The sequence below is a fragment of the Gadus chalcogrammus genome, chromosome 11 (genome assembly GCF_026213295.1).
Source record: "Gadus chalcogrammus isolate NIFS_2021 chromosome 11, NIFS_Gcha_1.0, whole genome shotgun sequence".
In the NCBI taxonomy this organism is placed as follows: domain Eukaryota; kingdom Metazoa; phylum Chordata; class Actinopteri; order Gadiformes; family Gadidae; genus Gadus; species Gadus chalcogrammus.
The window spans coordinates 962,156-983,264 of NC_079422.1; the positions used below are offsets into that span (position 1 = coordinate 962,156).

The 21,109-nt window shown below is 43.8% G+C and overlaps 1 protein-coding gene across 1 annotated transcript in view; it reads right to left on the reverse strand.

Annotated features, from left to right (window-relative positions):
- Positions 1–1,266: 1,266 nt before the first annotated feature.
- si:dkey-12j5.1 (uncharacterized) overlaps positions 1,267–21,109 on the reverse strand; it is a 42,746-nt gene continuing 22,903 nt past the window's right edge. The window contains 3 exon segments of the mRNA XM_056603062.1: positions 1,267–3,722; positions 11,475–11,627; positions 14,239–14,292. Coding sequence (XP_056459037.1) covers positions 3,531–3,722; positions 11,475–11,627; positions 14,239–14,292 — 399 coding nt within the window. The 3' untranslated portion in view covers positions 1,267–3,530.

Here is a 21,109-nt window from a genome sequence, read left to right on the forward strand (position 1 = left end):
TTGCTGTCCTTTTCCTTTATAAGTTTCCTTTAAAGTCATAGCTCAACATCTCTAGCTTTTGGCAAATGTTATATTCCTTTAAACGATAGTTTAGAAACACAGAAATGAGGGGGACTTTATAGACAAAGCCTGTAAAAAGTAAATCAAATGTGTATCAATTTCAGAACTTTACTTTAACAAATGTATCACTTTTTTCAGTTAGAATTGTATTTAACAAAAAAGGTAACTGGCTTCAGTAACTAAATGTGAATACTTATTCTGAGTCTTTCATGATAGAATATCATTGGATTTCAAATGATGGGATCAAAAAAATCTATCGAACTCTGAACTTCTGATGGCCAATCAGTACAAATATTGACATGTTACCGACAGAAAAGCATTTTGAAATTATCTGTGCATTTAGAACCTGTGGTTTCAAATACTGAGAGAACACACGCTATTCATGTTTTGTTGAGAATGGAAGATTTTTTATTACTGTAACTATATTGCTATCCCGTATGTGGAACTCTGAATAACAAAAAATTGACAAACAAGTTTGGTGCTGTTTCCTGATATTTTTAGTCCATATTTTTCACTGGCCACATTAGCTAGATGAAAAACTTAATGAATTAATAATTGTACTTGTTCAAGAACAATTTACTTAATTATTCTTGTAATCAGACTAGTATTACATCCACCAGGACCGACAGGTCAGAGTGCGGCGAGAGTGTCCCCTATCTCGCAGTATCCTCTTCAGATGTCTCTCACTTATGTGGAAGGCGTGCCTACTGGCAAGTATTGATTTGATGTCCGAATATTTGAGGCCAAACTCAAATAAACATTGATAAAACCCCCAAACTCCATCGTTGTGGTTGTTAGTTTTTTCCTCTGACCCGGAAGTTGGTTTGCGATGTCTCGCAGTAATGGTACGGGGCTCCGTACCATTACTGCTGCGGTTGCCGTTGGACATGGCTAAATCTGTTTTGCCTTCCGGCGTGAGAGTCAGGTATCTAACGAGAATGACGCGACAACTCGTTTGACCGTGATCTAGCATCTAGGATCGATTGCTCTTTCTTGGATCCCCGGATGTTAACACTGAATTTCGTACATTGAATTTTGATGGTGACTTTGGCGGACTGAATTTTTGGACGTTGAAAATATTTGAGTTGAATATTTTAACGTTGAATTATTTAACGTTGAATTTTTTAACATTGAAAAATAAAGGTGAATATGATATATTGAAAATGTAAAGAGTTAAATTCAGAGGCAAAAATTCAGATAGGTTATTTCAATGCATAAATATTCAGTGCTTATAATTCAATGTGTTTTTATTTTCAAAACCCGATGGCACAGATTTACTTCCATAGTAGACTACAATCGCGATTAACTATGGTCAGGGATGTTCGTTACTGTCTAGACACGTTCTAATAAATAGTGAACTTCATCACAGCCACTGAAGCGCCTACAGTGCTTAATGCAAACAATCGCAACAAAAAACGCCTGCAGAAATTATCCGACAGTCTGGTCTCAGCATGATTCAAGTCTACAGTAGCCTATGTCTTCTGTCATTGATGATCAATATGAGGAAATTTTAACCACGATGGTTGAATTAAAATCAGAGGGAGACAGCAAGTGCAGCTCGAAAGTGACCTCCCACACAAGAGCGATAGAATCATTTGATTTTATTATATGCCTTGTGACGTGGCGATTGATCGGTACATTTCGGCTGCGCATGTATTTTGGGAATTTTAAATTGCTGCAATAAATTATGTTGTTGTTGACTTCTAACATGTCTATCTTTGCTGTTTAAATCTAACAGTAGTCTATGAGTAATATATCGGTGGTAACCACTGTTTTTGGTTGCGAATTTGTGCCAGCTGGGCATTCCGTGGTATTGGATGTGTTTTAATAAAACACATCCAATACAAGGAATGTCCGCTGGTGACGCCACTGGGGCTGTAGTAGGCTAACGATGCTTTTAGCATCCTACGAGTACCCCTGGAGTCCTCGTTAGCTATGAGCGTTTTCACGACGTTACCAACGATGCTTTCGGGAAACTGTGTGAAAACTGTACGATGCTCGTACGACGCACTTCACGATCCACTTAGGCTAACGATGCTTTCGGGAAATGGGGCCCTGGTCTGGGCCTCTTCATCAAAACACAACGCAGACAACGCCAGAAACTAACCGGTTACATATGCAACGTAATCGCGTACGCGACGTGAGCAGATCTGAGCAGAGTTTTGCGTCTTGACAGTGTAGACGGAAACGCTATGACGGAGCGTATTCAATTTTTACACTTTGAAGGGTGGTTTCAGATTTTTGCGATTTTAAGCCCCAAAAACGCTGTCCCCGCCTAAACGAAAGGCACTTCAGATAAAATATTTTGTCTTTTTTACCCGCAAGCGCCCTTGTGTAAACGGGGCCTCAGAAAGAAAGTAGAATGACAGTACGAGTAAGTCTGTTCAGACTTATAATTACAATTACAATTAGGGCATTTAGCAGACGCTTTTACCCAAAGCGACTTACACCGGTTAATACACACATTGACACACCGACGGCAGAGTCAACCATGCAAGGCAACAGCCAGCTCGTCAGGAGCAGTTAAGTGCCTTGCTCAGGGACACATCAACACTCGCTAGGAGCTAGGGATCGAACTACCAACCTTTCGGTTACAAGACAAATGCTCTACGTCCTGAGCTAAGCCGACCGCCGACTTATAGTATTGGAGTCTGCATTTCTACAACTTGTTCTGAAGTTTATTTTCAGTTGTAGTTCCCTCCGCCCAAAATACAGAGCATTTAAACCGCTCCATGTTATTTAGCTGGCTGGGTCAAGAGTGCAGCCTTTCAAGTTATTAGCTCGGTCCTTTCATTACCCTAATCGAAGACTGAGCCTTTTCAAAGAGCAAAAATAAAGCACACGTTCTTCTTTGGTGCCAGACATCTGCAGCCTTAGCCGTGTATCGAGTACTTCACACACTGTCCCATGGTGACAAAGTGAATGACATTGCATGTAAATATTGGTCTTTGTCGATTTCTTTCAACTACGTTTATACAGCCCATGATGGCTTGTTTCCCCAACTTGCCTTCTATTGGTTTAGCCTTTATCTGCCTGAAACTCCTCCGCCTGGCAGAGCTCCGTCCCCATAGGGAAATTAACCTGGGTTAATAGATTTGACACGTTTGCTAGACCCTACTGTCAAGAGATGAATAGAAGTGGTAAGCTGTAGTTTTACATGTACTTATGTGATGGGGATAACATATTTTCCCTCCTTCCTTGCCAAGAATGTACTCTAAAACCACATGCATGTTTTCATTAGCATTCGTGGAGAAGATCAATGGTGGATTTCCATCCGTTTCAACCTCTTCGACACTTTGAAATATAGAGTAAAAACAACCAATGGACTGACTTCCTTTAATGTGTCTAGTTCACAAACAGTTCATATTTGAATAAACACGGCGATTAAAAAGACGATGGTATAACTTCACCAAAGTCAGTTAGGCAGACAATAAGCAACAGTCAATGAACCTCGCTGGGATCCAGGGCTCTCAGTGCTCCATGACTGCATCCCCCTCCTCCTCCTCCTCCTCCTCCTCTTCGTCGCTGCAGGGTTCGTAGTCCCCAGCCAGGTTGGGGTCTCCCTGCTCCTCGTCCCCCTCGGTCTCACCTCCCAGCTCCCCCAGCAGCTACTCAGCGTGGTCCAGGATGGGCTGGTCATCACAGCCCAGCTTGATGTAGAGCTAAGACGCAGAGACGGATGTTAACAGGCAGAGCTATACGTTAGACGATGTAGGGCGGTCCTGGGAGAACAGGACGTCCACCTGGGTTAGGTGATTGGATTCCCATTTATTATTTATGTAATATGGAATGACGGACCTTATGTGTATTAAAGAAGAAATGGATGACAATGAAACAAAATGCTAAATGAAAGTCAAAAGTCCAAGGAATACAACTTATTACAAAGACAGTATACTTCTATGTTCCCCAGCGTAGCGGGATTGGAGCACAATAGCTGTGCTGAGGATCACTCTCCCTCTGCCTATAGCGTTGTGTCACTGAAGTCAACAGGGCATCACTATGGCCTCCGTAAGTGGAGCTACGGACGAGACGAGGAAGGAAGTGAGACGCCCTGAGTGGTCTCAGAGCGTTGGTTAGGCCCTGAAACTCCCAGCAGCAGCTGCATGCTGTCAGACACATTGTCATGGCTGGCAAAACGCTGGTAAACTGTTTTCCTTTGGCAAATCAGCATATTTGATAGTCTTCAGCCGGAGAAGGAAAACAAAGCCGTTTTTAACTATCCTTTTCAAAAATGCATGGAAATAGATTTACACACACACAAAAGTAAATGCACACAGCATTCACCTGCTTGCTACAAAAATAACACACAAGGGATGGACACGGTAAAAGAGTATTTTGTGTGATTACTATGTAAATATTATTCTTCATAACATGTGCAATATGTAAAGAATACAAGGCCTGAAGGTAAAGCGGTGCTGACCACTACTGCTCCCGCCAGCAGACAGTAGAGTGCTACAACCTGAAGAACTAAGCCCTTTACTGTTCAAAACCACAGCATGAAATGAGCCAGAGCGGGACAAAGACACAGCTAGGGAGGGAGAGAGCGACAGACGCAAAGGACAGAAAGAGAAGGAAAATGGGGGCAGTTAAGAGATTCAATCATTCTTGGGAAATTCAAGGACCATTATTATGTGAAATGTTAAGTTTAGGGGACAATAAGCTGCAGAGTGCCATCATTCTTACAGTATAATGAGGCCGTGAGATGGATCCTGGGGCCAAGCATCACATATAGCCGTCCTCAGTCTCTAAGCAACAGCAGGTCCTGACAGCCGACAACGCAGTCCCGCGAGAACTCATTTGGAGTGCAAAGAACTCATTTGGAGTGCACGCGCATGTGTGAGCGCATGGTCTTTTGTGTCCATGTGAGCATGCACAAACTATAAGGGCTGGTCTCTGAAGGAAGGAGCTCCAGGGACTCGTTGCAGAACTCTTACCCAGGCAAGAGGGTCTGATATCAGGGGAGAGAACCAGGCTGGCCTGGAACTCCTCAGAGGAGCACAGAGATGTGGAGTACAGCAGTGGTGTTCATTCAGAGTGTCACTTTGGGCCAAATGCCTTGAGATATTTATCAACAATGATCACTTTTTATATAGGGCTTTGTATTGAATACCCTTATAGAATAGAGATGTATAGCAATGCTAAGTCCAGAGAACCACACCAGGTCCACCCCCTGAGCAGTTTCTACTGAGGGTTCTTTTTGCCTCTTCAGGATTCGTCTGGAGGCCTCCACTGAACCCCTTCACGCCCCAGTTCATTCAATAAGCTTGGCTGGACACCAAAAACCACAGAGACAAACACTCTCTAAGAGCTGTTAAGTAAACAGAGCAGAATCAGCCCTCACTGAAATATAATACAATTTCTCGGCAGAGAAAAAGAAGCAGAGCTTATTTTTCTTTACATGAAGCAGAGCTTATTTTTTTTACATGAAGCAGAGCTTCCTGTAAAGCGGCTCCCACGCCAGGCTGAAGCAGAGATTCTTGTAAAGTGGCTCGCACACCAGACCGAAGCAGAGCTTCCTCGCACACCAGACTGAGTGGAATAATCGCATTGTAGAAGAAAAGAATAAGAAAGTTTGGGTGAGTGTCCCATGGCATGCTACTTTATGGATGCTTTTATATACAGCGCCCTCCATAATTATTGGCACCCCTGTTTAAGATGTGTTAAAAGCCTTAAAATAAATTATTTTTTTATTGCAGAAGCATACTCTCTTGCTGAAAATTTCAGCAAAATATAACCTTCAACTCAAGTGAATTTTAAGTGAAAAAAAAAATCCCTGACTAAGAAATAATTATTCTTCATAAAATCACCTGTTCCACAATTATTGGCACCCGTAACAATTCCTAGGAAATAAATGTAATTAAAGTATTTCTGTCATTTCTACAGTAGTTTAAACAGTTGAGTATGTAGGAACATTTAATTGGTAATTAATAACTTCCTGTTTTCCTGGGGTATAAATATGACATGCCACAGAGGCCATTTCTCTTCAACATGGGAAAGACAAAGGAACACACCGTTCAAGTAAGGCAGATGTGTCAACCTTCACAAATCAGGCAATGGCTACAAGAAAATAGCTACTCGCCTACACCTGCCCATATCTACTGTCAGAGGAATCGTCAAGAAGTTTAAAACAACTGGAACTGTGGTAAACAAGCCTGGACGAGGACGCAAGATGATTTAGAGAGATTGTGCAAAGAGGAATGGTCGAAGATCCCTCTTTCTGTTTTCTCCCATCTTGTGAAACATAGAAGATAAGGTGCTGTTTTGTTGGCAAATGGGGGTTGTACAAAGTATTAACATCAGGGGTGCTAATATTCGTGGCACGCATGATTTGATGTTAAATAATTATTTCTTAAAGGTTGGGTATGCGATTTGCGAAACGCCAGCAGATTTTGAAAATACACAACTCAAATGGTCCTACCCCCTCTCCTTCAACGCTGACTCTGACTCCACCCATTCCAAGTACCTGGACGCGCAATCATGCACGAGCGCGAACACAGATGCGCGAGAGCGAGCGAGGCTCGCGTAGGTTTTCGTTAAACAACATGGCAACATTAAAAAAACAACATAGGGATGGTTGCGTCTTGTCTGCCATGGAAATGGTATTCTACTGCTAGGTCCAAATGTGGATTAACTAGTTCCAGTAGATACCGCAGGATAACAACAAACAGGAGCTTGCTCTGGGTCACGAGTACTGCACGAAGGGGTCGCGCACGGGGCGCGGGGGAGGGGGAGTGCAGTACGACCGTTTGATTGACGTACTTACTGTCCAATGCAACTCGGTGGCTCTGGAAATCATTGGCTGGAGTTTTCGAGCCCTGCCCGTTCCACAGATGATTGACTTGTTTAATTTTCATGTCAGTACTTCTAACTCAGTGGCTGTAAGTGGGTTTTGATAAGGATTTCAAGTAATTCTGCAAAAATGGCCAAAAAAGCAAATTCCATACCCAACCTTTAATGTGGGATTTTTTTCTTACTGAATAAATGCACTTGAATTAAAGTCTGGATTTCACACTTCCTTTCATTGTGGTCCTATCTTATTCAGAAAAAAAATGAATTTATTAGAAGCTAAAGAACACATCTTAACCAGGGGTGCCAATAATTATCGAGGGCGCTGTAGGTGTTAGCGGGCCCTTAATACAGTATTTGAAGACATTCAAGAAATACAGCCTTTATTTTTAATAACTAAATACAGCCACTACGAGCCAGTCCCACAAACATGAAGTTTTTTAGAGGCGGGTCAAGGTGGAGGTTGGCGCACACAGCTTTTGGATGTGTTCTGTAAATATTCTAGAACACTCTGGCTGCTCCGGTGGGAGTCCTGGAGCTCTATATCTAAATAATATAATATAGATATCTATATAATATACTATATATTATCACAGCCAAACGCTGTGTGCGCCTCCGGATGATATAATCTCAAACGACTGCGTCAGGTTCTCCGACGTCTCTGGTTCTTCTACTTCCAGGTCAATCTGAAGTAGGCTACAGGCTGAGCGGCGACATGGAGGAGGAGAAAGGGATTGTTGCCGTTTGTGGACTCGCAGTATTTCCACAACGAGACTCGTAGTGGGGGTTATCTCTGCCATTTTTGAGAAGGAATTGGGGGAAAGGAACTTTGGCTTTGACTCGCTGTAGTACAGATTGAACCGCGACATGGAGGAGAATAGGATTGTTGCCCGCGATTGTCTCACGCCGGAGCCGCAGGGCACCGCCGCCTGGCAGCGGGGCTCAGGCTGCAGACAATCCTGCAGGAATCCCCCAATTCCTTCTCAACCATGGCCGAGATAACCCCCATTACGAGTCTCTGGATAAGAGACGTCAGAGAACCGAACGCAGTCTAGTCTTTTCACCAAATGGGAGCTTAACGCAAACCGTACCTTATGTCGCGTGTTATGTACCATAACACTAAAAGCAGGACGGCTATGAAGTGTGACGTCTCCCAGCTTTCTTGCGGCATTTCACGGAGGCACGTCCCCTTTTTGTCCACGAAGGCACGCCCCCTTTTTGCTAGAGTTCTAACAAAGATCAACAAATCTGAACATATTACACCAATTCTTAAATCGTTACATTGGCTTCCTGTAGGTCAGAGAATTGATTTAAAAATCATGTTGCTAACCTATAAATCCCTACATGGTTTAGGGCCAAAATATTTAACTGATATGATTCCACTACATAAGCCTTCTAGACCACTAAGATCTTCTGAGACCAATCTGTTAATTATCCCCAGAGTAAACACGAAACATGGGAAAGCAGGATTTAGTTACTATGCAACAAATAGCTGGAATAAAGTCCCTGAGGATGTAGGACTTGCCCCAACTCTGACCACTTTTAAAGCAAGACTGAAGACTTTTATGTTTGCTTTATCTTTCTGCTAAATCTTAAATATGTTGCACTTCACCTTTATTTTCTCTAAAATGCTTTTTTAACTTTGCCTTTACTTTCTATAAATTTTACTATTTTTTTGCATGTTTCCTGTCTATTAATACATTTTTAAGTAATTGTATTGTATGACAATGTTTATATGTGAAGCACTTTGAGTCTGCCTTGTGTATGAAAAGTGCTACATGAATAAATTTGCCTTGCCTTGCCTTGACCTCCCGGGATTCTGAGCGTAGACCGAGTGCAGTGATGACGCAAGCTCTCAACAAAAATGGCTGCTTATTTTCTTTGTATTTGTAACACGTTGGTCATTTTAATGTTGATTTTAAATGCTCTTACACACTTGATTACATTGCTACTTTATTCCGGTCACCAATTTATGCATTGCACGGTCTTGCTGTGCGTGCAATTCAATTGTGTCTTTTGTTTTCGAGCTGGTTTGCTAAAGAGGCTAATGTAGCTAACAATAAACAATGACTAGCCAATTTTATGACACAATCACAGAAGAACGGGAACGCTATAAGTGCTCTGAGAGCGGAAATTAACTCACAAGTGCAACTCGGAAGGCTGGTGTCCAAGGCATCTGGATCACACCATAACCTGGCCCCTTATGACGACATATGGGGCCAAATTCCAAATCGGCGCGTCTGAGCTTTCATTTTTTCAAAGGCGGAGCGGGATACCTAGTGCTCGTTTTACACCTAACGCCAGATTCTAGCTACTGGGGGACCTTAGGAAGGCTAGGGGAACTCTCATTAATGTTAGAAAACCTTATAAAGTACCATTGGAGCTTAAATATGATGGAGGAAGAGAGTGAGGCGAGTTTTTTGTTAATTTAATACGTTCAAATGAATGTTACCAGATTGTACAAGACAAAAATGCCATGCAAATACTGCGACAAAGCTGCAAAACAAAGCTGCGAGCCAGGTTTTAAGTGTGCCCCCAAAGGAGAAAGTCACTGGTACAACTGGAACCAGTAGAAAATACTATTCTTTAGCCCTGAATTGCATTATTTTCTGGGCATAATCAAGTTTGAATAATGTGAATTCTAAATGTGTTGAAATCCCAAGCAAAAGCTCAAATGTATATGCCTCTGTCATGACAATGACATGATACCCATCGTCAGAGAAATAGTTAAGTTGTTAATGTATGTCTGGATGAACGGATGTGTTTTGTAAGTAATAATGTAATTCTATTATTTTTCATTTAAATAAAAAAACAAAGACATTTTATAATTGAACAGAGCCCACAAAGTTTACACACACACACACACACACATACACACACACACACAAACACACACCCACACCCACACACACAAAAGCCTCCTAAGACACAGCCTGTCTGGCCTCAGCTCAGCTCCCATTTCACGTCCGGTTTACTATTGATTTTGTCCTTGCTTCTAGTCTGCATCTGCCCTGTCGTGCCTCCTGCACACACACCCATGACCATCACTTCAACCTTCTCTAGAATCCTTACTGCCTCATCGTTTTAGTCTATCGACAGCACCCCAACACTAGATTCAAAGGATCCATGTGTGTGCGTTACAGCATGTTGACGTATTCCAGAGTGGATCATAGTGAAGACATTACTAACATGTAATTATATAAGCGAGTTGGCGCACATTCATCTGCTGTAATAAAAAATGTGCACCAATATTAGGTGAAATGTAATAGGTCTCTCACACACACACACACACACACACACACACACACACACACACACACACACACACACACACACACACACACACAAAGTAGACTGAAGCCAGAATAAGCCATTGGGCTTGGGATCTCATTTCCACACTGCGACCCATTTTGACGAGCAGACCGACTTGTGTTTAATAATTAACACATCTACGCTCGGATACATGACCCAGGCCAAAATGGAGAGGTGTGTTTCAAACGCACCAACACATAAGTGGATTCTGTCTCCTGTGAATAGGGCATCACGTCCTCGGAATTTAGCTTCCCATAACTCTCCCTTTTCCTGAAAGTCGTTTTATACAGTTTGACGTGTCAATTGTTACTCTGGAGGCCCTTCTCCTCATTCTCATAGCCAGTCGTCCTCATGCTTTGTATTCTTCTAATAGCTCTAGTGCGTTCTGAGTACCAGTCACAGACCCTTCACCCTCTGCCACAGTTCCTAATTGGGCCTCTAAAAACACACACACACACACACGTCTTTCTTTCAGTCAACTGATGCTGTCATCTCCCCCTTCCATTGCTGCAGCTTCCCTGCCTCCGTCACAGCCCCTCACCCGCCCCTCCTTTCATCTCTGGCCGTTACCATCCAGATTTTTTTATGCGTCTAGCCCTCCCAGTGGACGGCGGTCAGACGGCGCTCCATTAGACTGCCAGAGAGACACACATCACCGGCCTGCCTCTCGGCACTCATCTGGAGCAGAGGGGGAGGAGGGAGCTCTGGGGAGGAACAAGAGGAGACCGGGGAGGCTGGCCGAGCCATCCCTGCGACTCTGCCGTCTGATTTCCAAGCCTATGAATTTTAGACTAACATGAATCACTGCTCCGTGGAGGAAATGCTCCTTGACAGAAAGAATGAGAAACATCGCTAGTTTTGTTGATGTGTGTGTATGTGCCGGTGTGTGAGGGGAGCGCGTACACATGGGTACGTGTGAGTCAGAGGGAGGAGGAGAGAGGCAGAGGCATGGGAAAGAAAAAGAGTCAGGTGCTGCGGCCGTTTGCAGAGCATTCAGTGAGGGCTCTCTTTAGTGTGCAGGCGTCACCTCTGTGAATCAAAGACCACCGGACAACCCAAAAACCATCCAAGATAATGCACTACTCGTTGCATAAAGACATTTCATAAAAAAAAGCAAAAACAAATCAAGCGAAGACTAAATAAATCAGAATAAACTTAAGGAACTGAATAAATTAATAATGTTTCAGGCATTTGTTTTAGGCATTTGCTCTAGGATACCTACTGGTACACCTTGGACACTGTTAAGAAAGACAAGCGCCTCTTGGCTGGGAGTGAACCATACCAGATGCTGTCCCGTCCATGTGACTCGTACATACCTTCTTAGCTCTGGTCAGGTACGACCTCGCTGCCTCCTTCAAGGCATCGTACTCCTCTTGTTCTGCCTCTGTTGACTCTCTGGCCTCTCCAGCCAAGTGCTCTCCCGCTCGCTGCATCTGAAGGTAGCACACCCAGCCAGACAAATACCAGACCTAGCGAGAGACCAAAAAACAAACTGAAAGGGACGGCGGGACAGAGAGAGAGAGAACATCTTTCTTGCACTTAGTGAGTTGTGGCAGGGAAAAAATAATTGTAATCTTTCAGGGAGAACCTTGGCATTAAATTATTATGTGCATCCGTCCATGTCCAAACACTTGGAAGGCACATGCATGCACACACACACGTAAATGTGTCTGCTAGTCATCAGTCATGACCCACATCCCCAATATACATATGCAGATGGGGAAGAATGTTCTGATGCATATTAAGGCTACACGGGGAACATTGCTACTGAATAGAAGCGAGACTCTACAAGACATTTAGATAACATTAATTTCCAATCAAGCTCAGGTTCTCAAGTCACTGAAAACAACTAGGATTTACAAAATAGATTTACTCTCAAGTATGCCAACAGGATTAATAAATTCCCAATGGATTCCTTGTGAAACTGAACTTTTTATTTTGAATTGGATTGTAGTCAGTTTTAGATAATGCATAATGGATTTTATTTTGAGTCATTTATTTTATAGATTAAGCCCGTTGAGAAAATGTGAAACAAGGAGGTCAATGCCTCATCTCTTTAATTTATTCTCATACATTTACAGTTTGAATTGTATTACTACGTTCTATTCATTCCAAACATTTCTGCAAAACACAATCACTTGCACATCAGGAGATCAGATGATTCACCCCTGAAGTACAACGTGTGTGTGTGTGTGTGTGTGTGTGTGTGTGTGTGTGTGTGTGTGTGTGGTGTGTGTGTGTGTGTGTGTGTGTGTGTGTGTGTGTTAGTCATGTCTGTCTCTCATATAGGTCCAGAGATCACCCGACCGAGACGGACATTAACTTCATTCATTATTCATTGGTGCCAGAGGCGGTCGGTAACTACACCTCTGCCAAATCAACCATTTAGCTTACAAACTCATCAAGGCATACCATGCTGCTGAATCCAGCAGGAGTGGGAGAAAGAACATCCCCCAGCGGTGGCTTATCAGAGGAGCTGCAGCTCCGGGTGACCGTAGGAGTGTGTGAGCTCCACCATAATTGGAATGGAACCTATGCATTACCGTAGCCCACAGAGTGCCGCCGGTTAGAACAAGGAGAGTGGAGATAGCATGCTGGGAATGTCAGCCCTGCCGTGGATGATCTTGAATGAATTATTGTAATGGTGTGCATCTCTGTCCGTTTACTTCAAATGTAGAGCTGTCATCCAGCATGTAGAAAAATGTGTCCGTGAGAGAGATAAATCCTCACTTCAGTCCCAATATAAAGTCGGCCTCCAAAGCAGCCGCTTTAAAGGTTCTCTTTAAAGATGGACCACATTTTGTGCATTGACTGTAAAGCGTTCAAAATTAAAAATTTTAAGTTAATTAAAAAACTTGAAACAAAATATAGTCAAAAGTATGTTTCTGAATGTCTGCTTGTGTCAATCAATGCCAAGAGATTAGAGCATTTTTTTTAAAAGAAGGCACAACCCATTTCCACGCTGTGAAGAGGAGAATCAACGACTGCCATATCAAACTGAATACCTTTGAAACAACAGTTACAAGGAACTGGCTCTTCTTTGTGTTAGTTGGCGCTATATAAAAGGATGTTCTAACTCCTGGGCACAATACGGTTTGGTGTTGTCTGCAAGAAGGGCTACTGAAGAAGCAGCTAGCATATTATTCTACTGCATTTGAAGGTTTAAGATAAAAATGGTTTTCCATGTCTGGAATCCAAATCTGACATCATCTATGTGATTAATGTCACACACCTGGATCCTGCCTGTGCCTTTGCACATGCGTGTGCAGGTGAGTAGTTATTTGGTTGGGCACAACTGCAGTGCGATTGCCTGGTGCCTTTGGATCAAGTTTTAAAGTTCAGACCCCTGATGACTGCTCTCAATCTGTCACCTAAGTGGTCTGTGTAGGAGGAACCCAAGGAGAAAGAGAGATCATGCAAGAGAGGGAGGGAGAGACAGAGAGGAAGGTGGAAGTACACCTTGATTTTCTGTGCTACTCAGAGGGGATTTGTTGAAGGCTGACAGCACAAGGCTCCCCACTAAAGCACACGATGTACTGCCATTTATACCACTAATGCAGATTCACGTTCCCCGCAGTACTCCCTGTGTAGGTGTGTGTATATATATATATAATAGATGTCAGGCAGTTGGCGACACCCACACCAAAACCCGAGTGTGAAGGGAGACATTGAAGGAAAAGGCACACAAAAGAGGGGCTCTGCACAAGGTCTTGGTGCTTAAGTTGTTTAAAGCCTCTGCTCTGCTTCTCGGGGAATGAGGGCAGAGTTTGGTTGGGTCGAGCAGCAGAAACTGTATTATTATTGCGCTTGCTTATGAGGGCACATCAAAGACCTCGCTCATAAAGCACCCAGACAGCGATTACAGGCTTTCTTGGTTGAAATCTGAATCCATAGACGTTGTTTCTAGGCGGGAGAACCGAGAAGCACCCAAAGTAAAATGCAGGGCTACGGGCTGTACAGGCTGCCTGGGAGAGGAGGCTCCTTCAGACGCTTCCTGTTCGCAGAGCACTGACGGCCGTAACTCAAACAGGCTGTCAATTCTGTAAAACGAAAGAGCCAATGGTGCTCTGGATTACTCACCTGGACCACCTCGTCATCCTCTTCTAGAAGCCCCTCCAACACATCCACCGCCATCTGCCATGGAGAGAGAGGAAAACATGGACAAGAGAGATGGAGAGAGACATAACAGTGGAATTTAAATAATTCAAAAAGCAATGCTTTAAGCCAAAAGTTCACTGCAATGGTTTAACTTTAAGGGCAAAAATACCTTTGTCACACACACACACACCAGTGTATCCCACAGACCAGGTAGCAATGTGTATCCCCCACTTTCAGGTGGGGGGGGGAAACGAGGAGGCCTGACGGGGGAGGGATGTTGGCGTTTGCTCATTTAACAATATAAAAATAATAAAAATAATAGTGTAAAATTATAACAGAGTGAGACGAGGAGGCCTGAGACGGGGGGGGATTTCGCAATTTGTAAATTAACAATATAAAAAAAATTAAAATAATATATAATCTACAATAATAGTCCTTCAAACTATCAGACCAACGACCGCTTCGATTGCAGCAATCGCTTCCCTGTCGTCATTGTGCTAAACCAGCCATTAGCACGCAAGGGGGAAAAGGTGGCTCCAGTAAAAGGGGATCGGAAACAGAAAGAAATGTATTGCTCCTCTCCAGCCCCTGCTGCAGAGCGAATTCAAATCGCCGGCAGAACGGGCTTGGGGTACCCAGTCTAACACCGTAAACTATCTAAACCAGAGGTCTTCAACGTTTTACAGGCCCCCCAAACTGATGGAGAGATGGAGTGGGGACCCCCTACTTATATATTGTATAAAATTGTGTTTTATATTAAACTGGTCCTATAGTGCCATGTATAAATGTACCTTGTTGCATTCAATACTAAGGTATGCAAATAATACACAGGTTCATATATTCATGTTTTTATTGTGCAAGGTACAGTGAGTAGGGTGGCCATGCCACTCGCCAAGTATGGTCAGCAGGCGAGGCCTGCTGACCTCGAGCAAAAGCACCTTCAGCAACAGACTCATCCTCCCCCGGTGTAACACAGAACGCCAGAGGAAGTCTTTTCTTCCTGTGGCCATCAGACTGTTTAATGCATCTACCTCCGGCTGCAGAAGGGACCGTGGAGACACTATGCCCTGAGACCAATGTCACTTTATTTAATTATTTATTTATTTTTACCCAATTTTCAATTAATAACTTTAGTTAATTTATGCTGCCAACAATTGCTGCTATAATATTTATCACTTTACCACCATTACCACTAATACCACTTTTATCCAATCGCTCCTTTTCACTTATTTAGTTTGTACTTATTTTATTTCCATCTATTTTGACTCTAACCCTGTATTACTTTCCCACCTTTGTATTGTAACTGTTGCACAGTAATTTCCCTCGGGATAAATAAAGCATCTTGAATCATGCCACTGCCATTCATAAACATAACATAATAAACTGATACCTGCCAAGATCAACAATTTCTTTCAATTGCATGTTATCATGCATAAAAGCCATTCAAATGGACATTTTTAAAACATAAATGTGGAATCGAAAATTAGTGACGTTTGCTAGTGTCTTTCTTATCACTCCGCAATTAGTCCGGCAACTTATCAACCCCAGCGTGTCCGGTTGCTAAGCGACGTCAACTTGTTTGGCAGACTATTTCTCTGCTGATCGCTTATTTTCCCGATAATGACCGGCGTTCTGTACATTATCCCTTACATAACAGCACTCTCTCTCTCTCTCTCTCTCTCTCTCTCTCAACAGTCTTGGCTGTGCACTTTTATCCAAAAAATCCATATTTATCCAAATATGCGTATTGTTTTCGGCGGAGGGGGTAGATATAAAGACCGGACGAGAAACTGACGTCGCTGTGCTGTACTTCTCAATTGGGAGGAGCAGGCAGAGAAAAGCCCTCTGCTGGTCTTTCATTAAAATCAAATACATAAAAATGTCGCAGCCAGTCCAGATGTGCGCCTTCCTTTTTTCTTATATCAATACTATTGTCTAGCACCTGTGGATTGGATGTGCCCAAGAGACACACAAACGTACACTTACCACTTTTGTAAATGCCATATATATAGAGCGTTCGCATGATAGGAATAGATCTATTCCGATTAGAAATCGGATCAAAAGTGTCCATCTAATTGCGGCTAGTGTGTTGGATTCATGTTAATATGTATTTAAAGACATTTCCATTCGTGGAAAAAATTGCTAGTAGGGAATATAAAAAAAATGTCTAATCAACCAAAACTTTCGCGACCCCCCCCCCCCCCTGCAGTACCTCCGCGGACCCCCCGTTGAAGACCTCTGATCTAAACTATAACCTCATTTCACATTAATCTAATCGTTTGCTGCGTTACCAACGTTGTCTATGCTGACTTAGAATGCGGGATGTTCAATATCAATAAGGTTGAGTTCATAAGGCTAATATTATCTTTTCTGAGTCAACAATAATTTTGGGGAGGTGTGTTTGAGCACAGTATATCATACTAAACATTGCTAAACTCCAGATGTCGCCGACCGTCTTCACTGTGCCAAATATCCCGCTGCTTCGGGCTTTCTTTTGTAGGCGCATTGAGAGGAGGAGCGGGCGAATCCGCTGTCAGTACGTGTGCATGTATCAGTGATACGCGGGTTGATCCAATAAGTGGTAGTGTACCCGCGCACCATCGGCATGTATGCGTGCTTGTCTCTGTGTGCGTGTGCGAACGAGAATGACTGCGAGGGAGAAAGAATGCGATGCGGAGTTGAATGAACGGAACGATATTTATATTTCAAAATCGCAAAAAAAAAGAAAAGAAAAAAAGCTGAATCAATTTGTGGCTCTTGGTGTTGTCTCTGTGGCGCTGCGCCACACATTGGTCTATGTATGGGAAACACTGCACACACACACCACACACACACACACACACACACACACACACCACACACACACAACACACACACACACACACCCACACACACACACACACACACACACACACACACCCCCTTGATAAATCCGGGCGATTAGTGGGTCTGATGAATCGGTGTAGCATGGAACGTCATTGCAAGAGACAAGAGATTCCGTTTGTCAATACCGGCACACGAGACCCAGGTGCTGCTCAGCAGATTGATGGCACTCACTGTGACCCCATAGCCTACCAGCACCACTCACTGTGACCACAGGCCCCAAAGCCTACCAGCACCACTCACTGTGACCACAGGCCCAAGAGCCTACCAGCACCACTCACTGTGACCACAGGCCCCATAGCCTACCAGCACCACTCACTGTGACCACAGGCCCAAGAGCCTACCAGCACCAGTCACTGTGACCACAGGCCCCATAGACTACCAGCACCACTCACTGTGACCACAGGCCCAATAGCCTACCAGCACCACTCAACACTCATTTGCATTTACAGATCAAATGTGTTACCGTCCAAGATAAACAGACTGCATTGATACACCTCAGTACAAGTATAGACATGTGTACAACTAAGCACACAGAGGTGAGAACAAATAGCAGGAAAAGACAACGGCTTTTTCGACCATGCATAACCATCAATTTTGCAGATTTATCCCCTTATTTTTTGCATTGATACACCTCAGTACAAGTATAGACATGTGTACAACTAAGCACACAGAGAGGTGAGAACAAATAGCAGGAAAAGACAACGCCATTTAACGAAAATGCATAACATTTTTCTGATTTATCCCCTTATTTTTGCTAGAGCAAATCCCTCAGCAGTAATTCTTTCCGCTTTTCCATTTCTGTGCTTTGTCACTGAAGAGGTTCTCGATCCCACTGGAGCTGAAAAAAGGTGACCTTTGCTACAGCCTATCACTGAGAGGGCTATGTGCAAAGCGGCCATGTGCTTCCATTGCTTGTGCCTCTCCCCTTGAGGGCTCCCTGATTGTGTGTGTTTGTGTGTAGGAGTGCGTGAGGCCCCAGGTGATGATATATTGATTTTTGTCAACCTGGGGTTGAAAGCGACTGTTAGCCAATCACCCCTGGAGAAGGGCATGAGCGCACAGAAGACAGACAGACAGACAGAGAGACACACGTTACTTGTTGATATGGTTGCATAAGCTAGAGCGTCCTTATTTATTTTCTGTGTTTTTGTCCTCTTCTTTTTTTCCCATTAAGACAATGTGGTTCCCGTTTCAATGAAGGGAGGTCTGTTGCCAAGGGAGATTGAGGTTCAGGTTAATTGAGAGCATCTTTTTTAAGTGTATGTGTGCCTGCACACACACGTTTGTGTGCTAGTGAGGGAGATGATTGATAGTTTAGCCAATTAAGAGCTGGAGATCCATTGTGGTTCATTAATTAAATGATTAAAATACAAACAGAAGCAACTGATCCAACTGCCATTAATAGATCCATTGCCCAAGAACCTCTAACACACACACACACACACACACACACACACACACACACACACCACACACACACACACACACACACACACACACACACACACACACACACACACACACACACACACACAACAAAGGCTCCCTCAAGCCACATAAAGGCGTGTGCACATATACACAGAAAAATTACTTAAAGAGGGGCATAAGAAGATAAGAGATCTGGGTGTTAAACAGCTGACAGGGACAGGCAGCGAAGGTGGCACCAAAATAGAACCAGCGATACCTGGGAGACGTGATGAGAGACGCCTGATAAGCATGTTTCCAGCCTAGCTAAAGTGTCAACCCACAGGCAAGTAGCTGAAGATTCACCGATATGCAGACGGCCTCAAACCCTTAACCACAACAACATTAATAATCCCTGTAACTATAAAAGGAAGGGAGGCGGGTAGAAAAGGGAAGAAGATGTAGGAATCGTGTGATGAGGACGATCCAGACAATACAAAACGCTACACCACAAAACAGCACTGCAAGCCATATAATCCCCCCCCCCCAAACACACACAGCTTTATTTTAGGAAGGAGAAAAGGGAGAAAGATCCTCTGGGGATGAGCTCATTTATTGCCTGTGTGTGCATGTGCGTGTGTGTGCGTGAATGTATATGCACGCTTGTTTGTAATCTGCAGGCAATTTTGTTTAACACAATGATTTTACCAGAGTGCACAGCAGAGACAGGAGAAAAACAAATGACTTTACAAGCGAGGCCAGGCTGTATCTCCAACACACAGAGAGCCATACATCCACCGGCACGCACTCCGTCCCATCCGGAAATAAATCCTGGGGACGTCAGCGCTAACCTTATCCCCGGGCAGCGAGGAGCGCAGCCTGGCACGATTCGTGTGAGCTAAATGTTGAGGCAATGGGAAAACTCCTCCAAAAAGCAGAAAAAGCGAATAGGTATCCATCAGTGCTATGACAAACAGCCAAAAGACACCTCAGACGTTGTCAGGGGACTACAGCTCAAATCGGTGTGGCATCTGACGATTGGCTGGTGACAGGTGATGATGAACATGATGATGAATTTGGAATGATGTAATGCATGCAGGTGTTAGGATGTGTTAGTATATGGATGCGGCACCAACATATTTTGGTGGAATCATAGAGGGCTATATGATCGACAGCAGTTCTTTACTGTTGAGATCTCAAACAAAATATGCTGAATGCTGTTTAAAGAGAGACAGCCGAAGACAGATGAACAGAGAGAGATAGAGAGATAAAATTAAAAGGAAGAAGAAGATTGGGGAAAAGGGTGTTTCTAGATCCGGTTGAGATCGAGCAATAGCAAGAAAACAGCTTCTTTAGTGCTTTGCCTCCAGTCATAAAGTCAATTTCCATCAAAAACTTCTAGCCACTGGCTAGAAATAAACAATCACGCACATGCATGCATGCACAGACACGTCGTTCAGGACTGGAAGCAGCCGGCGCAGTGGGCTCAGGGCTTGATGACACAAACAGGAGGATGAAGACAAACGAGGTGTCGAAAACTGTGGACCAAAACGCTGTTTTGCTGATACCACCGACAGCCAGTCTTACACACATGAGCATACACTGCGAAGTTCTGATTAGGTGTGGGGGATGGGGAATGGTCATTGACGTTTCTACTGCTTTTAAAATCCCTTTTGATTAAGAATTTATTAAAAATTAACACCGTTAAAATTGGATTGCGTTAACGCCGTTAATAACGCGTTTAACTGACAGCCCTAATAATAATATTTATATAATATTATATCTAATATCACGGCCAAAAGCTATGTGCGCCTCAGATGATATTATGAATCATAAAGACTGCGTCTGACGTCTCTAGTACATCCACAACAAGTAAAGACTCGTAGTGGGGGTTACCTCGGCTAGGGTTGAGAAGTATTACGGAAAAAGGAACTTTGGCCTTGACTCTCTGAAGTCCATAATGAACCGCGACATGGAGGAGAAAGGGATTGTACTCCGGGAACTGAGCTGCCGGACTTCCGCCGAGCTCCCCCCGCCCGGAGCTGCCGGACTGCCGCCGAAGCTTTGGCGGCAGTCCGCCGGGGGGAGCTCGGCGGCCGTCCGGCAGCTCAGCGCCGGGAGTACAATCCCTTTCTGCTCCATGTCTCCTACTCCGGACTCCGGCTGCCGGGCTGCCGCCCAGCTCCCCCGACCTGAGCAGCTCGTCCACTTTATCTTTAGCTATGCTCTGAATGGAGGGGGGTGGGGAAGTGGGAGGTAATATTCAGATGTGCCCCCTTCCTACATAGGAGGGGGCGCCGAAACTGACTTACTCGTTAGGTAACTGTAGGCGGGGTACTTTCAGAAATGCATATCTCACTCAAAAAGTCATGTACAGACTTTTTTCAAAGTTCGTATGCGTGTAGGAGCACCAGAGCCCCAAAACAACACCCAAAATCCCAATAAAAGTCTTGTTTTCATAATATGTCCCCTATAAGGTAGAATTTCCATTGTTTTTTTCCGTCAACTAAAACAACTTGAACACAGGAATGAGGTGAGGAATTGGAGGACGTATTCAGCGGTC